The sequence below is a fragment of the Psittacula echo genome (genome assembly GCF_963264785.1).
Source record: "Psittacula echo genome assembly, chromosome: 6".
Lineage (NCBI taxonomy): Eukaryota > Metazoa > Chordata > Aves > Psittaciformes > Psittacidae > Psittacula > Psittacula echo.
Window position 1 is genome coordinate 388,331 of NC_137743.1, and position 27,564 is coordinate 415,894.

The following is a 27,564-nucleotide window of genomic DNA, read 5'->3' on the forward strand; positions in this document are numbered from 1 at the left end:
GAGTACTAACTGTGGGTTTTACTGGACACAACTCAAACCAAGGACTAACTGCACACCTCCCAGCGCTTTCTTAACAAAATGGTTGTATCTATCGCCAGGAAGTCATTTGTGATACCATAAAACAGCTGGGATTTGCCATTTAGTGCTGTAATCAGTTCATAGAATTACGGAATCACAGACGGGTTTGTGTTGGAAGGGACCTTCAAGCTCATCCAGTTCCAAGCCCCTGCCATGGGCAGGGACACCTTCCACTAGAGCAGGTTGCTCCAAGCCCCATTCCTTAAGAAGAAAGCCCATGTGAAACTAGGTGGATACCTGAATGGGAGAAGTACCTACACCTAAGCAGCATTTATGGGAAATCTCACTTTGTTCTTAACATGTCCTAGAAAACAAGCAGCAGGGACAAGGAGGAAAAGTGGCACTGTGGATGAGCTGCTCAAAGTAACACATTCTTAGCATAATTAGCAGCTCATGCTCTTTAAAAGATTGCCTTCATGAAGTCCTGTGCTTGGAAGAGTAATAAATGATAGTCACCCTGCCGGGGTATGCTTCAGAATACTAACTGAATAGTAAATGCAGGACTATTTCTCCAAATCATGTATCGCAGCTAAAGGTCGTATCAGGAGCAGCATTATCTAATGACATTAACTGAAAGCCCAGCAGGTTCCTACCGCCAGCAGCCCTGCAAAGGCAGGGAAAGGAGACCCCCGGGCCTCATGCACAGCCCTCCTGGTACACCTCCTCTGCATCAGGTCAGAGATGCCTGCTTTAAATGCACACCCTGAAGGATGATAAGGATAACAGTGGAGAATTGCGGCTGACTGACGAATGATTTGAATGTATGGGCAGTCGCCTGTGCTTCCATGACACTGTTCAGAGGAACAGTCCTTGGAGTTCACTGCCAGGATCCCCACCTCCCAGTTAACTGATTGAATCCCAGCAATGTCGCAAAACATTCCTGGTTTGTTGATCCCTGTCCATCAAAAAAAAAAACCCCATCAAAATCAAAGCACCAACTACAAGAAACAACAGCTTTGGATCCAGGGCAAAAAGGAGATTTTTAACTCTTCCATTGGTGTTAGATCAGAAAAGCAGCACTTCAAAAACTGGCTGGGATGAGCCACAGGAACCTGGCACTCTCTTGGGTTATTCTGAAGCTGGCAGAAGGGTTGCAGGGAACCAGCTCCTGAGTAGGTATCTCAATAGGGAGAAAGGTAAAAGACCAAGGACAGATTCAAGGTCCCCTTGGAAAACACAGATCACTGGATTTGTCACAAATAGAGGTTCTGCCAGAAACTGCTCCTGCTACCTGGAAAACGTACTCCTTAGGTTAAAGTCTAAAGTAAGAACAACAGAGCTAGAACCAATTGAGCTGCCCAATCAGCAGTGCCATTGCTGGTCTCATACCCCTTCCCAAGCCCAGTTCATTGCCTCCACACTGCACTCCAGACCCACAGCCTGACAATCCTGGTCACAGAACCCCTCAGTGGACATTGAACAGTCAGAGGCACAGGGCAGCCTCTGCACCCAAGGCAGCTGCTCTCTGCCATGTTCGCTTCTGCATGGGACAGGAACTGTCCCAGCCTGAGTACCATGACACAGCTCCTCGGCTCTGGGATGCGTGTGAAGGCAGAGCTGCACCACACTTCTCAGATCTCATCTCCACTACTTTCCTTGTCCCCAGAATGGGTACTTGGGTAACCTGTGGTCCTGGACCACTGTGCCTCAGTACACAGCTGCTACAAGTGCACGTTGTGGTCTGGGTTTTTTTAATTGCATCCTTGTGCACTTCCCAGGAAGCTGATTACCATTTATACTGCATTTGTTTCTATGCTTATTACAAAGCAGGTAGAAAAAAGATACCTTCTAGTTTAAGGCAAGAGAAACAATGGATGCCTCATGACCCTGGTACAGTAATCACAGAATCCCAGCCTGGTTTCTGCTGGGAGAGACCTTAAAGCTCATCCAGCTCCAACCCCTGCCACGGGCAGGGACCCCTTCCACTGGAGCAGCTTGCTCCAAGCCCCTGTGTCCAACCTGGCCTTGAACACTGCCAGGGATGGGGCAGCCACAGCTTCTCTGGGCATCCTGTGCCAGTGCCTCAGCACCCTCACAAGGAAGAGCTTCTCCCTAAGAGCTCATCTCAGTCTCCCCTCTGGCAATAATGACTTTTTGCAAAGAAAAACAAAAAAAAAAGCACGCTGAGGAGCAGCCATGGAGCATTTTCTGAACCATCTCCACAAATGTCAAATGCTTCCACATTAATCCCAAAAGATGCAAAATGCACAACCTGATTAGTCCGACTAGAAGAGCACAGCAGTCTGGTAGGTGCACATGCACTACTAGACACCACATACAATCCCGCTGCTCCAGCGGTCGGCAACACTGGCACCAGCTTCAGCTCCCACCCAACAGTACGGGAATCCCACGAGGGACAATAGGACATCTCAGTGTGTGAAGGATTTGTGGGGAGCCGGGAGTAAAGCCAGTGAGTCTGGCATGAACGTTCAGGGTTATTTCAGTTCATTCAGAAGTAAGATTTAATATCTGCCCTCCAGTGAAATCTTCTGTTTATCTAGAAAAGGCAGGATGGGATGAAACCAATCCAAAACTCCTTAACACTTCCACACCACACACCAAAGGAAGGGAACTGACAACAAGATATCCCTTCCCAATCTGGGCTTTTACTACCCACCTCTGGCAGTAGTACTGCTACTTATCCCATTAAGCCAAAAACCAAAAGTGTAAATCTAAGTAACTTTTGCTATATATTTCTGTTAATAAATTACCTGTGTTGAGGATAAATGACAGAACTGACACAAGAAGAATGCTCCTGATACAGTGAGCCACTTAGAAACAGCAGGATTTGGAATTGTTTGGAGAGAAGCAGCAGACTCTCAGCCAGACTCCATGAGCAAAAAAAAAATCACTAAATTTGTCAAAATGACTAACCCCCACGTTTCCATCTTTTTCTCTTTTGTTTTATATGCTTTGCATGTCAGACAAATTATCAGGAAAATACTCCTCGTGTGACATTTCATTGCTTAATGCTTTACTGGTGCAGTAAAACAAGACAACTGCTGAAATTATAGGAAAATAAATTCGTAATTTCTTCCTCATTTAGCCATTTTTGAAGCTCGTGTATAGGAAAGTCATTAATGTTATGTCCTCCTATCGATGTTCCAAGCCTTTCAAGGGATAACTAATGTTTTTTCTATACTCTTCCATGTGGCCAGTTAAATTAGACACATTATTTCTGTGCTGCTAGAGAAGGCTGATCAATAGACACTTGGAAAGCCCTCTAAAACTAAGTGGAAACACTTCCTCAGTGTCAAAGGGTTCTAGTTTGGGATTGTACGCTGCAAACATGGTTAAATTTAACAGAGTGGGAAGCATGCATCAGTGCCATTTTTATACTAGCATCAAAATCTCTGCACATTGATTTCTCCTTAAGGTACAGTGTGAGACTCACACTGACCATCACCGTGGGATCTCATGGCAGGAGGCACTGCTGCACCACAGCCCCTTTCCAACTGGAATTCTCAGTAGGAATTGCTCCACTGCCCAAATCCATCAAAGCCTGCTCACAGAGCTGCGGGTTCCAGCCCAGCCCCACTTCACTGAGAACTAGCCTGGCTTTTAGTAATTTTTTCCCCTTGGCAATGGGGCTGCTTAGTGCCTTCTCACATCGACAGTAGTATCCTGGGGTTATGTTTGGGAAGTGTGACACAACACAATGTTTTTTCTTCTATCCATTTGGTTTTAATTGTGGAAAACGAGGTGCATTTCCAAGCCTTTCCGAAGTGTACAGCTGGTGAGCTATGCAGCAAAACCCGACAGCCACACGATAGTCATAGAAAGCAAGTGAGCAGACTCTTGAATGGCTTTCTTTCTGGCTTTGAATACTGCATTATAACATTATTTCAAACACTAATAAACCCATTAGTTTCTATCAGTAAATAGCATACATATTATTTTTCTTCAGTCACGCTGCTCTCATTTAAGAATTGATTCAATGCTTCAGACAAACACATTAGCGAGTTCCTTAAACAGCACTTCATAATTCCTTAAGCAATTATTTTCACATTTTCCAATCTCCCGTCTCCTCGGGAAAGCCAAAACTGATCCAAACCAAACACTTTGTTCGCACAAACAAAATTCCACACGGGCTCTACTTGAAAAGAGCTGCTAATAACGTGGTGGCTTTGCGAGAGCAATATACACCTGGGCCTGCCCTTCATCCCGCCATGTATAAATGCAAACAAGACACCCCATTGCCCCATGCCTTAATAATGTAATGAATTCTTTACCATGAGAGTGGTGAGGCAGTGGAACAGGGCAGTAGTCTCTGGTCACGAGTCACTTGTGGATGAGCTGCTAACAATGGACACCAAGCACCCTACTCTCCTTCCTGCCCTTTGGAAAGCTCCCTGGCCCCCACCCCAGGCTACAAGTAAACTGTGAACTATAAAGGAAGGGAAAGGCTAAATAACACTTGAGAAGCATCTTGAAAAAAGTGGGCAGAAACACTGAGCTGCAAAGGACTCCGAGTGAAAGCCTCAGGAATCTCTGCAGTATCACTGAACTGTCAAAAGCAGAGTTGTCAAATTAATGGAATATGATTGAAAAGAATTTGCTGTTTTGAGGTATGCACTGAGCCAGCCCATAATTCCTTCCATAAATCTTCAGGCAAATTACTTTAAGAACACACAATAATTAAATATGCAACAGGGCAGAAGTAAACAAAACCATAACACGCTCCTGCGGCGAAACCAGAGCAGTTCTCCAGCATCCATCCTGCTCCTCACCAGCTCAGAAAGCCCGAGTGCCACTGGCGCCAGTGCCAAGGTGAAGTTGAGACCTGCACATGCTGCCCAGCACCTCCTGACCCATGGTGGGAGCCCCGGTAATCCCCACAGCACCACAGGAAGGGAACAAACCCCTAACCCTGCCAGCCACAAACACTCCTCAAAGCAAGGGAGCCCGAGGGGACCCAGAATAGTCTAACTGAGGTGGTTTGGGTTTAACATCCCCTGCACTGTCCTCCAAACCTGCCCCTTCCCCAGCAGGATCAGGACACAGAGCTCAGCAGGATGCTACCTTCCACTAGAGCAGCTTGCTCCAAGCCCCTGTGTCCAACCTGGCCTTGAACACTGCCAGGGATGGGGCAGCCACAGCTTCTCTGGGCACCCTGTGCCAGCGCCTCAGCACCTTCACAGGGAAGAGCTTCTGCCTGAGAGCTCATCTCAGTCTCCCCTCTGGCAGGTTAAAGCCATTCCCCTTGGCCTGTCCCTACAGGCCCTTGTCCCAAGCCCCTCTCCAGGTTTCCTGCAGCCCCTTTAGGCACTGGAGCTGCTCTAAGGTCTCCCCTTAAGGAGCCTTCTCTTCTCCAGGCTGACCCAGCCCAGCTCTCTCTGCCTGTCAAATCCTGAGCCGAAACACCAATACCAGCAACTGCCAAGGGTCAGCGCTGTACAAGCACAGGGCGTCACATACTCAAAGGCACCTGTGGGTACCAACCATCACAGCACATCCGGCCTTGAAGGCTAGACACAGGTAAGTAAAGAAAAAAATAGATTTGTCTTAGCCTCATTTTTCCAGCAGCAACTCCAAAAGCCTGGGTTTAATGTCTACAAGCCCAGAAACAGTTGATTTCCCTCGTGCTCAGTTAACTTCAGTCTGTGATTCAATTTCAAATGTGTCAGCTGATTTTTACATCACTGGGTTCCTAGAAAACCAGGTCAGACCCATTCTGCACAAACAATCTCACTTTATAAGCATGCAGTTGTGCATGACTGCACTAGGAAATTCTGCAGGTAACAGCCCACAGAAAACGCAATCCCATATAAATTGTAAACCTATAGCTGGGACAAGCAGGACAACGATTCCAGGTATAAGGAAGCTGCTGTATCACCAATTTCCTCAGCACTAGCACATTTGTGAAAAACAGGGATTGAGCTGAGACTGAGTTACTGGGCCGCTCATCTGTGAGATTTGTTCTATGCCTATTCCTCACCTTGCAGTTACACAGCAGTGAACAGGTGGAAGGTAAGGCACGAAATTCCTCACTGCAACAACAACTCCACAGACAGCTTCTGGCCTTGCTTCAGAAATGCACAGGAAAAAAGACAAGTCAACACTAGAGGAAGGCATTGCTGCAGCAACACCCTCCTGATCCCGTTTCCTACCTGGAAGGGAAAGCATCCAACGGCTGACCAACTTCCCTAGGAAACTAATTGGGAGATTTCATGATTTCAGGTGGTTGTAAATACATGTCCATGTCACAAAGTGACAGGGCTTGTGTAACCATTTTCCCCATGACTTTGTCAGAAGCAGTGGGGTGAACTTCTGCATCCCACAGCTCACTTCATGAACTCGTTCTTTTTTTGGCTAAATAAAGGTAGAAGCTAATGAAGAGGTCAAAGTTTGGGAGGACCGACATATTTTCCAAATGGTTTTATTCCTTCTCACCTGGGAAGTGGAATTAGCAGGAAGTCAAAGGTAAAAAAGCACCTGAGTAGCAAGAGCCCTCATGAAAGAGTCTCCAGAGGCTCACCATGCAGAGGTTCACCATGCGTCTCACAGGAGGGCCTCCCAGCCATCCTCTGGCAGCCCATGGAACGACACACATCCCTGTGGCTCAAGTGCCAAGAGACGAACCCCAAAGAGCTCACACAACAACATGTGTTTAAAAGGTTGTTGCTCATTGAAAATGTTCAGACTCATTTCTGGAAAGAGAAGGTTTTGTGTGCGCTCCTTTGAAGGGCACCTGTGGACTTGTCTGTTCTAGAAGATCATTCCCTGGAGGAACCTCAGGAGTCGGTTTCAGGAGAGGCTGCACAGGCAGGTGACACCCCCCCGGCTCCTCCTGCAAACAGCCTGGCCCCACACAGCACCTCTGGTGCCACCCTCTCAGAGCAGAAGTGAAATCCTGCTTCTGCCTGGGCAGAGTTTTCAAGGACATCGTTACAAACTCAGTTCACTGGCACAGGGTGCCCAAGGAAGCTGTGGCTGTCCCATTCCTGGCAGTGTTCAAGGCCAGGTTGGACACAGGGGCTTGGAGCAAGCTGCTCTAGTGGAAGGTGTCCCTGCCTGTGCCAGGGGTTGGAACTGGATGAGCTTTAAGGTCCCTTCTAACACAAACCAGTCTGGGACTGAATGATACACAAAAATTCCATGGAAAGGAGAGGAGGGAAAAAAGGAGAAGGTAGAAACAGTCTCCTGAAATTAGCAGAATTAAAATCATGCTAACACTATAGTAAAGGCAAAGCCTGGCAAGAAAACCTCCATAATCTCCCGCTGGGCAGATGGCCACATGGATATGCAGCTACAAAGACCATTACCAGCGTCCCAGTGCACCAGTGCTCCTTCGCTTTGCCTTCCCGGAGCCCGGGAGAGCTGCACTCGTCTCAACCCTGCCGTGTGCTGTGGTGTGAGCTCACCACCCGCGGGCGGCGGTTCCTCCGTGCGCTCACAGGACCGGCGCATCCCACCGTGCACCCGGCACAGGCCGGTGGCCCCGCGGGTCCGGCCGCGGTGGCTGCGGACGAGGCAGCAGCCGCGCAGACCGGTGCTTCAGCTCCACCTCCTGGGGAAACGCTGCAAACCCTCCAGCTACGCACGACCGCTAAGGGAGACACGGGCCAGAGCTCATCAGGCATGTGAATTCCCCCAATATTCCATTCAATTATGTCGCGCTTCCTAAATCATCTCTTTTATTTAACAAACCTCCCAATCGCAGCTAATAAGCTCAGCAGAATCAGGGCACACCATTCATTTCTGGGAACAGGCTGATATTTTCTAAGAGCCATTAATAACAATGACAGGATTTATGTACAAGATAAATTCATTTCAATTTCCTTTTTCAATTAATGGCCAATTATTCGAACTCAGCTCAACCAAAAATATTACTCAAGTATCATTAATCTAACAAAAATTAACTTTACTATTCTCCCAGTAATGAGCAGATATAATTTTAAGATAAAATAACACACTTGAATAAGCATTGACCATTCCCATTCAGGGGGCCACTGCTCAGCAGTGGAGCCCTCCCAGCCATGCTGCCTTAGGTCACTGGTATTAAGGATAATGACTTGAGCAAAGGCCACCCAGTGCTTCACCTTCCTTAGCTCAAGAGCCATTTTATATCCAAAACCTGTTGGTTCAGTGTGCATGCAGTCAAGCAAAAACAATTAGGGAAAACACCTCAGCCTCCGTAACCCACCCATCGATGTGGCAGGGGATGGGAGGAGAAAGCCTGTCAGAAAGTGGACTGTTACCTGCTGCATCCTCCTTTAATAACCTCACTTTGCCCATTTCCTGGGCTGTTGTTTAAGAGAAGTTTGAATTCAACAATTATCTCACAAAGCTTGAACTTTAGAGAGCAGCAGCCATGTGAGTGCAGCATCCTCTCCCCTTTCAGTTTATTTCTACTAGCAGTACAAAGTAATATTTGCAGTTTATGGTGATGGTGTTGCTTAAACACATCTTCCTGATGTCAAAAACGCTAGCTTTGAGAGTATCTTGCTTAAATCTGCTCTGTAATGAACTAATTCCAGCGCAATACATCCTAACTAGGAGGAGCAACCAAGAACTTCAGTGACCACAGGTAGAGCCCAACTCTTCTTCATTGCAAGGTTACCTGTGGGGCTGAGCAAGCAACAGGGAACTGAGGAATCTCTTAATTTTTAAAGAATAAACCTATTCTGAGCAGCAAAGCAACTCCTGCTGGGCAGAACCTCTGCAACCCAGCCACGTGCTGCAGCCACCTCACAGCTCTGAATACGCTTCCTAAAAGCTTGTGGCATGGGCACTCGTTTGCCAAGAGCCCATGGGATCTGGCTTACTGCAAGGAAGAGTTTCTCTCAACCTTCTGAAACCACAACAGGTACGCTTTAAGCTGTGCAGGGGCTGCTTCTGCCTTCTTTGAACAAAGAGAAGAAAAAGAAAACTGAAAGAAAAAAGCAATAGAAAACCTTAATTCCTGTGCAGCACTGGCACAAGGTGCCCAGAGAGGCTGTGGCTGCCCCATCCCTGGCAGTGTTCAAGGCCAGGTTGGACACAGGGGCTTGGAGCAAGCTGCTCTAGTGGAAGGTGTCCCTGCCCGTGGCAGGGGTTGGAGCTGGATGAGCTTTAAGGTCCCTTTCCAAACAAGCCACGCTGTGAGTCTATAAATTGAATATTCCAGAAAATCAATAACTACAGGGCACCAAACAAAATGAGCTTTGATCCAATTACAAGAAAAAATGTCACTGATTATACTGACATGTTTTCATATAAAAATTATTCTTGATTTGATGAAAATACCAATTTATTTCCAGCTGCTAGTCAGCTTCAGTATGAATGCTCTTGTTCCAGAATAAAAGCACCTCACTCACAATTAACTTAGGCTATCTGAGAAATATCAACAGCAAAAATAGTTGGGTCTGATGAACTTCTGAGTAGCTCTTCACATAGAAAAATCAAGATTTATAATTTATCCTTTACATGAAATATACCAAGTACAGCAAAATTAACAGACAGTGTATATGCTAGGACATTGGGAAAAGGCAATACCACTGCAGAGACCTGCCTGATTAAGAATGAAGTCCATTGGGTGTACTCACAAATGAACAGAACAACTGTACTGAATTTCTCAGCTTCTCAAACTTTTACCTATTTCAGTCATTTTCACTAATAATACCTTCTCCAACAGAAACTAAGATCTACTACATTACATTTTATAAGGTAATCTATTTATAATTTACTAAGCCCTTCTAGGTTACATTTTGCATCATGGTTTTAAAGAGCTCGACAAGAGGCAGAACTTTATAAAGCACTGCCAAGCCAGTTGCGTATCTGGACACTTCTGGCTCACACATGAGGCCATTTGTCCACACCAGTTTGCCATCAGTATTTCCAGTCATAACTGGAACAGATCAGAGCTGCCTGTTTAGTTAATCTGAAGCTTCTGGGAAGCCATCATTATGCCTGCAAAGGTTGTCACCCACAAGCCTCATTCATAACTGTTGGGAGCTCTTAACTTCAGTGCTGTCATCTTCCCGAGCAGATGAGCATTAGCTCTAATGCAGCAGCTTTCTGCCAAGAGATTAATCTTCAGCTGGGTTTTACATTCTACAGAGCTGTGCAGCTCTGAAGTGTGAGGTGAGCCGCATCCCTGTGCTCCTGTGTGCTGCCCCGCACGCCCGCCGAGCCTCTACTGCTCCGAACGCCTGGCCTGGGGGAAAGCCTTTGGATCTGCCTCTGCCTCTCAACCCCTCCCTTGGAGGCCACAAGCTGAGCACCCCACCAGGACCAGAGAGACCTGCTGTGAGCTGCCCGAGGGCCAGCAGCATCCCACATGTCCCCCTCACCCCATGGGCTGCGGTTTCCTTTGGGTGCATTGTTTGAGAAGTTTTGAGCTCTATGAATTCCTACATGGCTTCATCCTCTCACCTACAGCAAAATGAGACCAACCAACTGATCCACAGTTTGCTTCCCTGGTCATGACGCCTCCCTCTCTCTCCAGACAATTTCCAAACCAGTTTGTTCTACACCAGATCTGGTATACACAGCCATAAATGACAAATGGCTGGTATTAACCTTTATTGGTGTTTTGGACAATGCAAAATGAACTGGTTTGATCCTTAATACACAGTAAATTACTGGAGTTTTTTAAAACCAAATCACTCCATGAGAGACACCTCATTAACACCTTGGGTTTTTTACATCTCAACACTTGTGAGAAATAGAACCCCCTGAGCCCCTGGTTGCCTTGAATGGGAACAGAAACGCTGTATGTTGAAGGAACAGGCTACTGCCATTCCTAAAATAGCCAAGCTGAGGAACTACGGGCAGCAAACCCTGATGTAGCTTTGCAGGAGCCAAGCCAAGGAAAGTTTTACTGGGGAAGTGCTGCCAAAACTGTCAGAAAAGAGGGTATAAGAGCAGCAGGGGTGAACGTTGGCCAAACTGCAACTATGTGGGCTTCTCTGTTTCTGAGGAAAATAGCATTATGCAGCAATATATGTGATACATATTTATAGTTCAAAGACAGAGAGGTAATTATCACAGGCTACCATCTGCTGACAATTCCATGCCTCAGAAGGGATGGAAAGAAGCCCACAGAAGTTAAAGAACTTTGCAATCAAACAGAACTAATGAGGAAACAGGGAGATGCACAACATCCTGCAAGCCAAACTTCGCTGGAGATAAGACTGAAACTTTACCGTAAATGGCCACAGGAGCGTGGTGAAATCCCTGCTCAGACAGTCATCCACCATGGCACTCATACACACAGAGACTGGGCAAAGGAGCTGAAGAGCTGCCAGTACAAATCGCATGTGTAAAAAACCCTTTCTATGAATGTCTGATGCAGAACAGGAGCTCAGAACTGTGTCTGAAGACGGCTAGCATTAAGTGCCAACAAGTAGACTATAAGAAGTTAAAAGGTTAAGAGGCTCAACACAAACGTGCATCCTCTCCTTTCTAGGTTTTCCTGCCTTAGTTCCAGGCCACTACTACTAAAAGTTTAACACAGGAAGGTAAAAAATATTCCTTTAGCACACAGCATTTAAATCATCACTCATCTCCTGGTTTTTCCCTTTTTCACACCGAACAGATTCAGTTCTAAACAGAAAACCCCCAGAAACATCATTCTGCAAGTCACCCCCATCTTTTCATTATGCTCTTACAAGCTCTGAGGCAAGAACTGGACGCCAGAACATCCATGCTGCCTTCACTGTGGCTGTACATGGGGACAAAGTCACCATTTCCCTTATACTCCTTTCCCACCAGTTATACTTTCAAGGATCACTTTCCATCTTCAGCCACAGCACTGCAATGGCAGCTCACTTCTGGTCTGCTCACCACCACCTCTAAACCCTTTTGTCTGCTCCTTCCCAGACAGGGAGCCCCCTCTCTGCTGCACACATCTTACCAGCACAGTGGTAACACGTTCATCTTTATTTCACAGTAACTTTGTTGTTTGTTGGTTCTATCAGCAGCTTTACTGGTACAGGAAGTGCTATTTACGAACAGTCCTTCATGTGAGGCTATGACAGACACCTTCACAAACCAGGAAAGCCTTGCCTTAGTAAATACAGGATGAGTAAAAGAAGGTATGCAAAGTAACGGTTATGACAGGAAAGGGAGAAGTACAAAGGTGGCTGGGGAATACTGCAAGAAAACACAGTGCCTAGAAACTAAAGCCAGTATGTGAAACAAGAAACCACACTATTGCTTGAACCAGGAACTTTGCAAAGTGGAGACAAACAGCACATGCTCTATGTCTAGGATTGGTGTCAACATCTTAAAAGAATCTTTTTATCCACCATAGTGGCATCAAAACCAAATGAACCTCATGTTAAATAATGTCATACAATAAAGTACTGTGGCCAACATTTTTAAGTTACAGATATTTAGTTACAGGTTTCATTAGTCTTCATTCATTTATTCATTAGGCCTCCATTCAAACAGAAACACTGTTTCCCACATGAAGATCATGGATGATTACCCCTTTGTCCCATCATCACAGATATGCCTAGCCCAGAAGGGGCCTCTGGAGGCTACCCAGCCTGAGCCTCTGCTGAAAGCAAATCAGGTCATGCAGAGCCCTGACAGCTCCTCTCACTGAGTCAGGCCAGCAGCACAGCTCACGCTGGGAAGCCTGGGCCAGAGGGATCCTGTGAGCAGCATGCTGGCGAGAAGGCTGCTGCTGTCCTGGGAGGATGGGACATGTCACTGACTCACCTCTAAAGAGCGTTCTTTCCTGCACAGAATCACAGAATCCCGAGGGTTGGAAGGGACCTCAAAAGATCATCTAGTCCAACCCCCCTGCAAGAGCAGGGTAACCTAAAGTACATCACACAGGAACTTGTCCAGCCGGGCTTTGAATATCTCCAACGTAGGAGACTCCACAACCCCCCTGGGCAACCTGGTCCAGTGCTCTGTCACTCTCACAGTAAAGAAGTTTTTCCTGATGTTCACATGGAACCTCTTATGCTCCAGTTTACACCCATTACCCCTTGTCCTATCACTGGACATCACTGAGAAAAGCCTAGCTCCATCATCCTGACATTCACCCTTTACATATTTGTAAACATTGATGAGGTCACCCCTCAGTCTCCTCTTCTCCAAGCTAAAGAGACCCAGCTCCTTCAGCCTCTCCTCATAAGGGAGATGTTCCACTCCCTTAATCATCTTTGTGGCTCTGCGCTGGACTCTTTCAAGCAATTCCCTGTCCTTCTTGAACTGAGGGGCCCAGAATGGGACACAATATTCCAGACGCGGCCTCACCAAGGCAGAGTAGAGGGGGAGGAGAACCTCTCTTGACCTACTAACCACAGCCTTTCTAATGCACCCTAGGATGCCATTGGCCTTCTTGGCCACAAGGGCACATTGCTGGCTCATGCTCATCCTCCTATCCACCAGGACCCCCAGGCCCCTTTCCCCTTCACTACTTTCCAGCAGGTCAACCCCCAACCTGTACTGGTACATGGGGTTGTTCCTCCCCAGATGCAAGACTCTACACTTGCCCTTGTTGAATTTCATCAAGTTTCTCCCCGACCAACTCTCCAGCCTGTCCAGGTCTCACTGAATGGCAACACAGCCTTCTGGTGTGTCAGCCACTCCTCCCAGTTTAGTGTCATCAGCGAACTTGCTGAGGGTACATTCAGTTCCCTCATCCAGGTCGTTGATGAAAATATTAAACAGCACTGGTCCCAGCACCGACCCCTGAGGGACTCCACTAGTCACAGACCTCCAGCTAGATTCTGCCCCATTGACCACAACTCTCTGCCTTCTTCCTTTCAACCAGTTCTTGATCCACCTCACTACCTGATCATCAAGCCCACACTTCCTTAGCTTACCTATGAGGATGCTGTGGGAGACAGTATCAAATGCCTTACTGAAATCAAGAAAAACCACATCTACCGCTCTACCATCATCCATTCACCTAGTTACTTCCTCATAGAAGGCTATAAGGTTGGTCAAACATCACTTCCCCTTGGTAAAACCATATTGGCTACTCTTAATGACCCCCTCATCCTTGATATGTCTAGAGATGGTGTCAAGAGTAAGTTTTTCCATCACCTTTCCAGGGATGGAGGTAAGGCTGACCGGTCTATAATTACCCGGGTCCTCCTTCTTGCCCTTCTTATAGACTGGCGTGCACAAGCTAGCAGACATCACCTAAACAACCAGCAGACCTGTTCACACATTGCACAGTCCCTGCTGTGATGGCACAGCCACTCCTGCTCTGCTTCTCACAAGCAGCTCCACACACGCACTTTCACATTTCCCTACGCATCGCTCTTCACTCGCAGGCCAGTGGACCCCTGAGCTCTGGCTCTTTGCATCACAAAGGCCGTGGAACAACTCTAGAAGTTGGTAACACAAATCTTGAGCACGCTCCAAGCCCTGTCACCTGCTCCCCATGCTCCAGAGTAAGCACCTCTCACACCATCGATCAACAATGCGCTGTCTTGAATGGAAGGTGGTTCTGACCCACAAGAAGTTAGTTGTTGGAGGAGAAAGAAACCCTAAGCAATAGTTTTAAACAAAAGAAAAAGACTTTCCATGTGCTGTGATGCTCATTTTAAAATGTGCTGTGAAATCAGCATTTTACACATGCTGCAAAGCAAACAGCCTCAGCAAAGACACAATCCCCACTGTGATGGGAAGAGCTCCACCTTGACAATGCACAACCCCAAACAGTTTAACAGAAGAAATTCACCAGTTGTTGAACTGAAGCTGTGAAATGAAACTTACCGTAAAATGTTCCTGTGACTTGTAGTTCTCATCCAGGTAAACTCGAGCTCGGTTGTAGTCTTTCATCGCATCACTCGATAACAGTTCTCTAGAAGAGAAAGAAGAGTTTGAAAGTATAAAGGGAGATTCAGAGACTCTACACTGCTTTAGCGCGTTCTCCCTCCTGTATGGTGCCCAGTGTCCCCACAGGAACCACGGGCTTTCACCTCATTGTGGCAGAGACTTGAGGGACCGCAGCTTCCCGTGGTCCAGCCCCCATCACGCCGGCGCTGGGCTGACCGCCCCGGCTGTGCCTGCAGCGGGAGTCACGGCGCTCCGCAGTGCCGCGGGGACACAGCCGCGGGGCATCCAACGATCCGAGGGCCGCAGCGCTCCACAAACGCGGGCGGCTCAGGCCAAAGGCCGCGGTCCGCACTCCGCACTCCAGACCGTCACTGCCTTCCCCCGAGCCGGTGGGACCTTCATAGCCCGGCCCGGCCCCGCTGCCTGGGACAAGGCTCATCCTCGGCAGGGCGCGCCGCCGCCAGCAGGGGGCGCTGCCGCACCGCCGCTCCCTGCAGCTCCGGCACCTGTCGAGCACCGACCGGGCCCGGCCGAGCCGAGCCGAGCGCTGCCACGGGTGTGCCCCGGGTCCGGTGTGGGTCTGCCCCGGGCGTGCTCCGGCACCCGGGGCCGCTTTACGGAGCTTACTTCAGTTACCAGAAGCCTCTCGTGCAGGAGGGGCCCCGCTGAGAACTGACGAACACACCCGCGCCTCCCGGCTGCCTCATGGACACAACCAACCTCACCGATTTAAGATGTGCTTCAGCCTGAGCAGCCGAGCTACAGCTCTGAGCGCCGCACCCTGACCGACTGCGGTGTCATCCCCACCGCACCGCCTGCCCCGACCCGAGCCCCGCTGTCACCAGCTGCCAGGACGTGCCCCCGCTGGCAGGCGCTGGGTCTCCTACACGCAGCCTGGCGGCGGAGCCTCGGTGCTCTCACGCATGGAACCACTCAACACAGGATCAGCAACTGTGGCTGCCCCATCCCTGGCAGTGTTCAAGGCCAGGTTGGACACAGGGGCTTGGAGCAAGCTGCTCCAGTGGAGGGTGTCCCTGCCCGTGGCAGGGGTTGGAGCTGGAGGAGCTTTAAGGTCCTTTCCAACACAAACCATCAGAGATCCTATGATAATAACCCTCATCTCAGAGATGATACCAAGCCAGATACATATTCTGTATCTTGCACAATTATCTTGCCAGGACATGGCCAGAGGAGCCTTTTATTACTTTTTCTGATTTCTTAACAAACATAAAGCAGAAACACTTGGCTAGTCACTTCCTTCTTGAAGGTTATATAACACACTGAATCATAGAATAGTTAGGGTTGGAAAGACCTTAAGATCATCCAGTTCCAACCCCCTGCCATGGGCACGGACACCTCACACTAAACCATGTCACCCAAGGTTCTGTCCAACCTGGCCTTGAACACCGCCAAGGATGGAACATTCACAACTTCCCTGGGCAACCCATTCCAGTGCCTCACTACCCTTACAGTAAAGAACTTCTTCCTTATATCCAATCTAAACTTCCCCTGTTTAAGTCTTAACCCATTACCCCTTGTCCTGTCACTACAGTCCCTAATGAAGAGTCCATCTTCAGCATACTTGTAGGCCCCTTTTAGATACTGGAAGGCTGCTATGAGGTCTGAAGTTGAAAAAGACTTAAAACCTTTTACAACTTTACATGTTTAATGACTTTGACTTATATACACATTACATACTCCTGCTTGCCAGTTACTTACTGTATTGGGTTTGCGTGACAAAGTTTTGGTAGCAGCAAGGGGAGTTACAGGGGTGGCTTCTGTGAGAAGCTGCTAGAAGCTTCCCCTGCATCCAATGGAGCCAATGCCAGCCAGCTCCACAATGGACCTGCCACCAGGCAAGGCTGAGCCCATCAGTGATGGTGGGAGTGCCTCTAGAATAATGTATATATGGAAGGGGAAGAGCCGCTGCACAACAGCAACTGCAGTGGAGAGAGGAGTGAGAAAATGTGAGAGGAACAGCTCTGCAGACCCCACGGTCAGTGGGGCAGGAGGCAGGAAGTGCTCCAGGAGCCAGAGCAGAGGTTCCCCTGCAGCACACGGTGCAGACCATGGAGGGCAGGCTGTGCCCCAGTGGCATGGCAGAGGAGGAGTGTGAGGAGGCCTCCCTCGAGGAGGAAGGAGCGGTGGGGGTAGGTGTTTTAAGATTTGGGTTTATTTCTCATTATCCTACCCTGATTTGATTGCCAGTAAATTAAACTGATTTCCCCAAGTCGAGTCTGTTTCACCAGTGATGGCAATTGCTGAATGAGCTCCCTGTCCTGATCTCGACCCACAAGCCTTTCATTGTGTTCTCTGCCCTGCCCAGCTGAGGAAGGCAGTGACAGAGCAGCTTTGGGGGCACCGTCCAGGGTCAACCCTCCACACTTACTTCACAAACTTGTCCACATGAGACATGGAAGCTTCATAGTTTTTTCCTCCAAATTCTTGACAGTGCAGAGCCATGAAGTGGGGCTTGTGTGCATGTACAACCTGAAACAGATGGATGAACGAGTATTAACTGAGTTGTACCCACAGCTATTATCACACAACAAGCGGCAAATCCAGACATGCTATTTTATTTCTGAGGACTCTCAGCTGTTACCTGAGCAGTAACAGCAGAACAGTCATCAGCAATTAGAGAAGCACCATTTGTTATGCACATGAAAGACTCCTAATACACAATAATTATATCTAGTATTTTTAGCTTGTATTTTCTTTTTTAAGCTATGAATTAGTTCCCTGGCATCTAAAACAAACTCTTCCAGCTCACCTCAGAGAGGACCTAACACCACGGAGATGATCAAAACATTTGCCTATCTGGGAGCTGGAACTGAGTTCCAACCGAGTTCAAAACACCTGAATTCATTCACTGAGTGTTGGATTTTTTTTACTTTTAGAAAGTATCTGGCATTAGCTCATGGCAGAATGCTTATTAGCTGTCACATCAGATGGGTTCGTTTATGGAGTACCTTATTTACAGAAACATCTAGGTAAATCACACATACACTACAGGATATATACACATGTACCTAATGCAGGAGGCATATAAATCCATCACGCTATTTCAAGTGTTAGTCCTGCATAATGCAAGTATCTTAAATACTAAATAGTCAGCACCAGGATGCAACTACCATACTAAAACCCCTGCAATGTATGCTTTTTCAGTAAGGCATCAAATCAAATAGACAGTATTTATAAGTTTGCTGCTGCTTTAAACACACATTCAATGGTATTCTGTCCTAATAACTTTTCTCTGCGTTACCTACACTGAGCATTGCAAACAACACGTCTAAAAAGGTCTCCCTGTTGATACTGAGTCCTACAACTTGTATTTCATGTCTTATCATCATCTTGTGAATGAATGGACACAAGCCTCAGAACTGTTTGCATTTTTAAAAAGGGTAACTTAAAAGGGTAAACTAAAGTCCAGAATAACCGGGTAACACACGGGGTAGTAACACATTCAAAAGCTGCCCTACAAGTTGCTGTTAGTTGTGACTGGGTGGCATTTGGCTCTCACCACCACCACAAGGGCCATGCTGATGCTGTGGCCATTCCCAGGAGGAACAGTCTGGTTTCCACGAGCTGCTTCAGGCAGAATAATGAATGAACTCCTCTCTCTGCAGGCTTTGGGGCTGCAGGGACAGGGCCCGCTATGAGGGGGGGCACAACATCCCATTCCCCCCTCTTGTGCTGGGGATGGCAGCAGACAGATGCGCAGGAGATGAGCATGGTTACTGAGAGAGCAGTAACCTCAGCACATGTGATGCAGAGTAACTGTAAAAATAACAGGGATAGCCCTGCTTCCATGCTCATTTCCTGCTGGTACCCTGCAGCTCTGACAAGGGGCTGATGCAGTAAACCTTTGCAGTCGTGCTTTTAATTATGCAAATCAATAGTGACCAAGATTACTGTAAAAAGGTCTCTTAAAATGCTTCTTTTAAGCCAGGGTAGAGAGAAATTGTCATTTGATGAGGACAGAGTGCACAATTCCTCACTCTGACCACACTGATTCTCTCATTAGAAAATCAAGCTCAAAGGCAATGAATTCAAGATGAGCAAAAGCTGAAATGCAGCAGCTCACCATGGAGCGCAAGGCAAAGCATGATCCACTCTGCTCTTCACAGGCACCTCCTCCTGACAGCAGCACAGCCGCCAGGCTCGAGCAGCAAGAGGGACCAGCAGCAAGTGCCCCACAGCCCACAAGCAGTGGGTGACAGTGCCTGTCCCGGCTGGGGGCGCTCCCCAGAGCACGTGTCCCATGTGCCCACCCAGCACAAAAGGGGCAGTCAACACCCTGGTCCTGCCACTGGCAGGTGGCTCACCCTGTCCTGGGGACTCCTTTGGACAAGTCTCTTCAACAGAGACCGGAGCCAGTGCCACAGCACACGAGGGGCAGCTGTTCATGAACACCAGAGGCAGCAGGAATACACAGATGCCACAGTGAAGGCAGCACGTCACAGCATGTCTAACCTAAGACAGGTTAGACTCGCAATGAGGAGAAAACGGCTGCTGGTTCCCAAGTGACTTCAGAGAAGTCACTTCCTCTTCTGTACTTCAGCTTCCCCATCATCGAAACAAATCTCGACACTGACCTGCTCGGTGAAGCGTTCTGAGCTCAGCCACCAACAAGCGTTACTATATAAAGGAAAAAAGTAAATATTTCTCCCACATCCGCCTTCGTGGATCTTTGTGCCCTTGAGTCAGCTCAACAGTGCCAGTGTCTAACTGTGATACACAGCTTCCCTGCTTTAAAACCAGGCTGTCACCAGCAAGAACTGGGAATGAGCTGGAGCAGGACCCAATGGCAAGTCCAGCTGGGAGTTGGGGGGTGGGGGGGATATGGACTACAGAACAGATGGCTAAAAAACATAACCAGAACCCAATGAATTCCACCCGGCTGGGACATGAGCATCCTTTGCCTTTGATATTTGATGTAACTCTGAAAGCTTACATCAATACTAGCTGATTTTACAGATTTACACTTCAGATAAAGCTTTGCTGCAGAAGTTTTTCTTGTGTATCTTGTCCAACACCAGACACAGCCCTGAACAGGACACACATCTGAAGTGGTTCTGAACGCACCAAAAGCAGGTTTTGGCTACAACTACCAACATTCAGGGAAATTTCCAGAAAGGTCTAAAAGTCTACTTTACTTCCCAGCAAGAACTGTTGAACAGAAAGCTAAGAGCTGCACTAAGCTGCGGAAACCGAAGTCCAAGACCAGCTCCTCTATGTTTAAAGGTGCTAAACTCTGACAAACCACAGCAGTGGGATGGGCACCCAAGCGTCCATTGGTGATCAACTAATAATCAAGCATCTTTATGAAGTTTAACCTATTGGATCATTTTCTTCACTATCTTGGAGGTAAATATTAACCAAACATAGCCTGTGAAGTCAAACTTGTAACAGAGTTCATTTGTGGTCCCTAATAACATGCAGTCCCAACTCTCTGTGTGCTTTATTGCTCCAAATCAGTTTTGGCTTCCAAGTTCTGATCTTATCTACTTGGATAGCTCTATGAAATTGCCATAATTAGGAAACACTTGCAACTATTTAATTTTGCAGAGCAAACATACCCAACTCTTACTGCTCCAAAGCAACAACATCCAGGAACTGCTTATTGCAAACACAGCAAAACAGTGCTGGCACATTGTGTTGCTCACTCAAACTGCTACAGTTTGCTTCAGTAAGCTTTCTCCTTACACAGCTAATAGAACTAATAACTGATAAGACAAAATAAAACAAACGGTTTCAAATAAGATCTGGGCAGAAGCTCTCCCACATCTCTGACTCACGAGTAACAGGGAGCCTTGAACTGGGAGTCCTGCCCGGAGGAAACACTGACAGCAATTTAGGTAAAACACTCTGGGCGCTGCACTGAGATGCAGGGCATAGGTTGTTTGCATTCAAATCCTTGAAAGCTTGATCACAGCAGGAATTAAGGAAGAATAAAGTTATATGCCATTTTTTAATGAGGAAGCAGCACTGGCTTAGCAGCAGTGAGAGGCCTTTGTGGCTTTCCTTGCAGGCTAAACCACAAAAACATACCTGAATATTAGTTACATCCTCTCATATAATAAATACCCTCTAACTAAGAGCAAGTGGCTCTGCTTCATTACCTTTTACTAGTTTTCTACGGTTATGAAAGAACAAATAGTACACAATAATGAGTAATGAATACTTCAGGGTAGAAAACTCACAGTTGCCAGAGGTTAAAGATCACACAAACATTGAATTTGCATCTACAGCAGCACAATGTCTTTACAAAGTTGGGCATTATTCTCAATTTCTGGACAAAAAACCCATGCACAGGAAGCCCTGACTGGAGCCTGGGTTTGGGATCCAGGTAACTGAGCAAGATGCTCCAACACAGGCAGGCACAAATATAAAACTGGTGAATCTCTGAAGCTGGCCTCTGCCCATTCCTCAGGTCCTTGTCTCTTTGGACATGGGACAGGATGGATGACAATGCCCATGCTGAGGGGTGCCTGAGCCCAGCATGAAGGGCTCTCCCGCATGGCCCTCACTGCCTGGTGTGGATGCAATGTACATCAGACACACACAAACCCCAACAACCCGACCTGAGGTGAAGGTCCCATCTGAGAAAGGCCCAAGATCTCACATCCTGAGGCTTGCTGGGTCTGTGCAGGGTGTTTATCACCCCTTCTAGTTAGACAGGTTTAGGTCCACTAAAATATCTAAACAACTGCCTTTGAGTGGCTGGGGTTTGGTTTGTTTTTCTTTCTCCTTTCTTTAAGGAGGCTAGTAACACACACTGTTTCCATGCAGCAGCACCAAGATGACCTTTAGCTTTTAGGTAAACTTTTAACTTCTGTATTACTACAAATAGAGGCTCTAAACACTCTCAAACACATTAAGCAGCATGGAAAACTGCACTGGGGGGGAGTGATGAAATCACCCTCTGCCTCCACATTTTCATCTAAAGTGACTGTCTGCCAGGAATGCTACCCAAAAGGGTTGTTGCTAAAGTTAGCCAAGAGTCCGAATAGCTTCAGCTGCTAAACTCCTCCCACCCCAAACCCCAGGCACAATGCAGCTGAGCACAGTACAAGGGATGGGGAAGGAAGGGTGAGAGGGAGAAACCCCGTAAGTAAATAAATCAGTAGAAGTCCTTCCCATGGGCCTTACAGCCCTTGCAAACAGCTCTCTGGTTGCTCTTGAAACTTCTTGTTCCCCTGTATTTTTGTCCCGCAAGCTGACATTAAGGCTGTGAGCCTGGATAGAGGCACTCCACATACCTGGGGTGAGCATGACACCATTTGCATGTTCTGTGAATGCCCTATTTGCATAAACCCAGTCCATAAAATCCTCCAGTTTCCTGTTGAGCACCAAACTGTTCCCATCACACAGAGAATGCTCCAAACCACCATTCTCACTATCTGTTTACTCTCTCCTCAGAACAGCCACATTCCCTTCTTGTTTCCAAGGTGTGTTTTTGATTAAGAGAGTTTCTACTGAAAAGAGGATGGGAGTCTAAACTAAAATAGTGAAGACCCAAGCTACCAGTAACTACTCAGTACAAAAGACAAGGTGCAATCCCCAGCACTAGGACTTCACTGAATCCTGTATCCCTGTAAGGCAGCTTTCCTCCATTCACTGATTTCACAGAATCCTAGAGTGGTTTGGGCTGTAAAGGACCTTAAAGCTCCTCCAGCTCCAACCCCTGCCATGGCCAGGGACACCTTCCACTAGAGCAGCTTGCTCCAAGCCCCTGTGTCCAACCTGGCCTTGAACACTGCCAGGGATGGGGCAGCCACAGCCTCTCTGGGCACCCTGTGCCAGCGCCTCAGCACCCTCACAGGGAAGAGCTTCTGCCTAAGAGCTCATCTCAGTCTCCCCTCTGGCAGGTTAAAGCCATTCCCCTTGTTCTGTCCCTACAGGCCCTTGTCCAAAGCCCCTCTCCAGGTTTCCTGCAGCCCCTTCAGGCACTGGTGCTGCTCTAAGGTCTCCCCTTCAGGAGCCTTCCCTTCCCCATGACAGGACACACTGGCTTGCAAGGCTTATCTTGAGTCCAGCAAATTTTTGTTTGCTTTAACAAACAGTAGTTTTGCACAAATCCTGTTTTCTGCTTTGAACACCAGATACTGGAGCAAACCCTGCCCACCCTGGAGCTGCAGGACATCTTTCCAACCCCAGTAACCATCCTGCTGCCCTCTGCAAAACACTCACACATTTCTCCAGCTCAAACCAACCACAGCGTTTGAGGTGCAGAGCTGCTCCATAACACACCGACTGCCTCGTGCCTTTCACTCCGTGCCCACATGATCAGTGCAAGTGCACGTCACCCCAGAGCCAGAAGTCAGCAGCCAAGAGCTCTGACAGGGCCACCATTCACTGCACGGGCAAGAGAGAACAACCTCCCCAGCAAAGACACTCCTGACAGAGAATTGTCTTCTCTTAACCATGCCTGTGTGATATTTAGGTGATTTTTTGCGAAACAATGGCTTGTTTGCTCTCCTCCTTCCCTAAACATGATGCCCAGCAGGCTGGATAACTCTTCTCATAGATATGTTATCAGAGAATCATAGAATCAAGTAGGTTGGAAAAGACCTTTAAGATCACCAAATCCAGCCATTCCCCAGCACTGCCAAGGCCACCACTAAGCCATGGCACTGAGGGCCTCAGCTGCACAGCGTGTGAACACTTCCACCACCTCTCATCCTGTATTCCCTGTCTTCAGCGACATTTAGCTTCCAACCACAGCTTCCATTCTACCTTATTTTTAACCATGGAAAAATAACTGAGTCTTCTATAAAACCACTGAGACATAATTCCCACACCTTCCAAAGATTTTGGTGGCCTAGAGCCTGTTCTGACCAGCCAGTTACCAGGGCTGCCGCAAGCATTCAACTGAGCAAACGCTGTCAGCTTCCTGCACAACATACCTGCAAAACTTGACTGTCTTATGCCAGAGTCTAAACCGAACCACAAGAGCCTGCAAATCCAGAACATTTAAAGTAACTGACAATGCTACCACAGAGGTTACCAAGACTCTTAATGAGCAAATGCCTTGATGAAAGAGAAGACTCAGAGATACTCCTGGCTGCCTTGCTCACATTCACTGACTACAGAATTAGTGCAGTGATGCTAAGTGGGGAGGCCAGAAGATGATAAAAGGAAAAATCCTGGGCCAATTCTCAGCCATATTTCAAGATAGCAAGTTCCTAGAGCTTAGCTTGTGGGCATGAATTGAACACAACTCTCTCACTCCCTACAGAACAGATACTTTCCTGGCTTCACAGAGGAAAGCTGAAAACACAGATTTGAGGAATGTCAGAGCACACAGATCACAAATTCACATACTCTGTGCTCCTTCTGAAGGTATCACTAAATGACAATAGATGCTCAGAAGACTCTACACCTTCAAGCAATCACCACTTTCGCCTGCACCAAGGCAGACGCAGCAGCTTGGGCAGGTTAAGTCTCACCTTTGAGGTGGGCATCACATGAGCAAACGTGTTCTTCATGCACTACCTCTGGAAGGGGGACGGAGGACAGGGAGGAAAGGAGGAGCATGGGCAGAGAGCTGACATCAGTTTATTTCTGCTTCACAGGTGATATAAAACACACTGACTTTTAAGTTGATGTTGTATTCACAGGAGAAGGAACATGGTGCTCCTTAGTCACGTGGTGAATGTGTTTGGTGATCCCATGTTTTAATCAGGTGATGCATTTGGTCAGTTTGTTGAGCATTCAAGGGACAGAGGGATATATTTTTCAGAGGCCTTTTCTCCTTCCTAAGGTACCTCACTACCAGAGCACTACCAGAGATGCTGACTTTCTACTACCTCTGCTTGCAAAAGCTGGCTGGCTTCAAGCCTTCTTGTTTATCTACACGTAATGAGAACACAACACCTATGGCTGATATCACATGGCAAAGTGTTGTGAAGCCCCCAAATGAATGCCATGCATGCACCCATCAGATCAAATGGAAAAAGCAGAGCAGGGAGCATGAAAAGCTGCGCTATAAATTTAGCACTGGGAAACAAGCAAGTGTCCGAAATCCAGGCTGCTTTTTCCTCCTAGGAGCCTGTTGTCAGCACTGCCTCAAGGCCACCGCTGTTCCAGTGCTACATAACATGCCTGGGAAAGGCCTCATCAGCCCCAGCTCTGGAGAACACGCCAAAAGCCAGTACCTAGAAATATCTGGAAGCGAGCTCAGCTGAACTCCTCCTTCATTTTGTTTTACTTTTCCTTGGGGGAAGAGCAGCCAGCAAGAGTGAACTGGTACAAAGCCACCCAGTACTGGATAGTTCAGTCCATTCTAAACTACCAAGTCACCTGTCACGCAAAACGCAGGTGCCACGTGGACAAGACCAGAGACCAATGGATCCAAGGAAACCAGATCAGACAAACCAACATGTCTCAGCTGCATCAACTGTGCTGTCAGCAAAAGCTTTAGGGGCTGCCACACTGTAAGTTGTCATTAAAAGCAGCCCTGAAAGATTGTTTTAAACATTTTTTCCTGTTTGTATTTCTTGGAGAAACTCTTTAATTTAACAGCATCAGATTTTCCATATTTTTCCTGTTAATAATGTAGGATATCTGCAGATCAATGGTTTAAAAATTTTAGTATGTGACATTTGGATGTTATTTTAGTCCTCCATATGCTACCGCATTCTCAGAAACGCATACAGCATCTACATCAATGAAAATGCAGAAAAGTGACTTGAATTTCGACATCACAGCCATTAAAATCCCTTACTTTAATTTATTGGAACTTCAAAACAAGCTACCAAAACGCTCCTTCATTGATCTGCTCTTTGTCATTCACTCAGAGACACCTTTCCATCCTGGGGTTAATCCCTAGAAACATTCTACTGTGTTTACTTTCTGTGGAGGTGGTTCCAAGCGTAGCACAAGACCTGGCCCTCACGAGCTGCACTGACACAACGATGTGCACAAACCGGGTTCCTCAGGAGGATGGAAAACACTCGTGGTCTGCGGTTTCCCTGGGTTTCAGTTCATGAAGAGTCATTTTCCATCCCTCCTCGTGAGCTGCGCTTTGCAGAGGCCTTGCACAAAGCCATCAGGGCTCAAACCCTGAACTATACAGCCTGTGGAGCTACTGTGTGTGCTGGGTGCTGTGGGTATGGGGCTGGCGCTGCTGGAGCAGCTGGAGCAGCTCTTCCCAGGAGCTCTTATCAAGCTGTATTCCACTTCCTACTGCATTGTGAGCACACGGAACCAGCCATCCTGCTGCAGGCTGCGGGGAGGAAAAGGGTTCAAAGGTGCTGGACAGCCCAGTTCCTCCCAGCACACCCAGCGCTGCCCGTCACCCCCAGCAGACTCACTACCCTTTGCTTCCTTAATTCTGGTTTTCCTTTCAAATGCAGCTTTCTCTGACGGCAGTGGCACAGAGGGACAGTGGGCACAGCAAAACCATCACAGCTGAGGGATGGCGTCAGGTCTACTGCAGCTCCACTGTCACTGGTCCAGCCCACACACTTGATGGCCACATGGAAGTGTCACTGAATCATTTGCTTCCTATTCGGACATTCATATACACAATATTAACTGCACCAAAGACAGCCCATGTCCAGTTACATGCTCTGGTGCCTGCTCTAGGATTCTACTGCTGCTGCTCATTTGTTTCCCCTCCTCTTCCTGTTTTCCACAAACAATTTGGAAGTGTTTCCACAGCACCCACCCTGCTTTGTAAACAAGTGAACATGTCCCAAGTCTCCCCAATGAAGATGCAGAAATAAGTAACATGTTGGAGAGAAATATGCAGTGACCTAAATCAAATAAAATCAAAACAACCAAGAAAAGACTGCTATTTGTTTGTATTCACAGGAAGAGTCTTCCCTGAAGATATGGAAAAGGTTTAAACCAAGACTGGCTGAGCAAGCAGCGCTTGAACATCACATGCTTAAAGCAGTAATCAATCAAGATGCATGAAGAAAAACAAACAGATGAATCGTGTGAAGCTGACAGACAGTGAAGAATGCGAGACTGGTTCCTGCATCTCAGGCTTCCGCAAATCCTTCAACTTGCTGCATTTTATATCATTGCAATAGAGGTCAGAGGCTGCACCAGGCCCCTGGGTTTGACTATAAACTAGTTCGTGACTTCAGCTTCACAAACCAAAATGTCTCGACATTGTTCATTACGCCAATAAGCAAGTGTGCACAGAGCTCCATGGGAAACAAAGCTTCATCTTACCTGGTAGAATTCCCGAAGCCAATTCTTCTGGAGATTTTCTGGCTGAAAAACAAAACAAAACATTAAGAATAACAGAAATGTATTTTAATAATAATATCCCAATACTGGAAACATTATTTTGCAATAATATCCCATCCCTGGCAGGGCTCAAGGCCAGGTTGGACACAGGGGGTGGAACAAGCTGCTCTAGTGGAAGGTGTCCCTGCCCGTGGCAGGGGTTGGAGCTGGATGAGCTTTAAGGTCCCTTCCAACATAAACCAGGCTGGGATTCTGGCTTTCCTTAGTGAATTAAAGGGGGGAGTTTTATCCACAAATAAAGAAAATAAAGCACAGGCATTGGGATATTCCTCCATGAGCAGCAATGACAAATCTCTGCTTTTAGTTTATGGGTCCCCTCTCCTCAGATTTTCACTAAGAAGGTACATTTTGTACCTGGCTTCACAACATTCACACACATACACGATTGTCAAGTAATTAAATCAATAGGCTCAATCCGTATTGAAATATGTGCTTTTAGATGTACATGCTCATTGCTGTACATGACCTGCTGACACCAAACCTTGC

The 27,564-nt window shown here is 47.3% G+C and overlaps 1 protein-coding gene across 1 annotated transcript in view; it reads right to left on the reverse strand.

Moving 5' to 3' along the window:
• The window catches only part of INPP5A (inositol polyphosphate-5-phosphatase A), a gene marked incomplete at its 5' end in the record, with an annotated part of 219,221 nt that overhangs the window by 141,647 nt on the left and 50,010 nt on the right, over nucleotides 1-27,564 (reverse strand). The window contains 3 exons of the mRNA XM_080621714.1: nucleotides 14,749-14,836; nucleotides 17,201-17,301; nucleotides 27,001-27,042. Coding sequence (XP_080477840.1) covers nucleotides 14,749-14,836; nucleotides 17,201-17,301; nucleotides 27,001-27,042 — 231 coding nt within the window. The remainder of the gene's footprint in view (nucleotides 1-14,748; nucleotides 14,837-17,200; nucleotides 17,302-27,000; nucleotides 27,043-27,564) is intronic.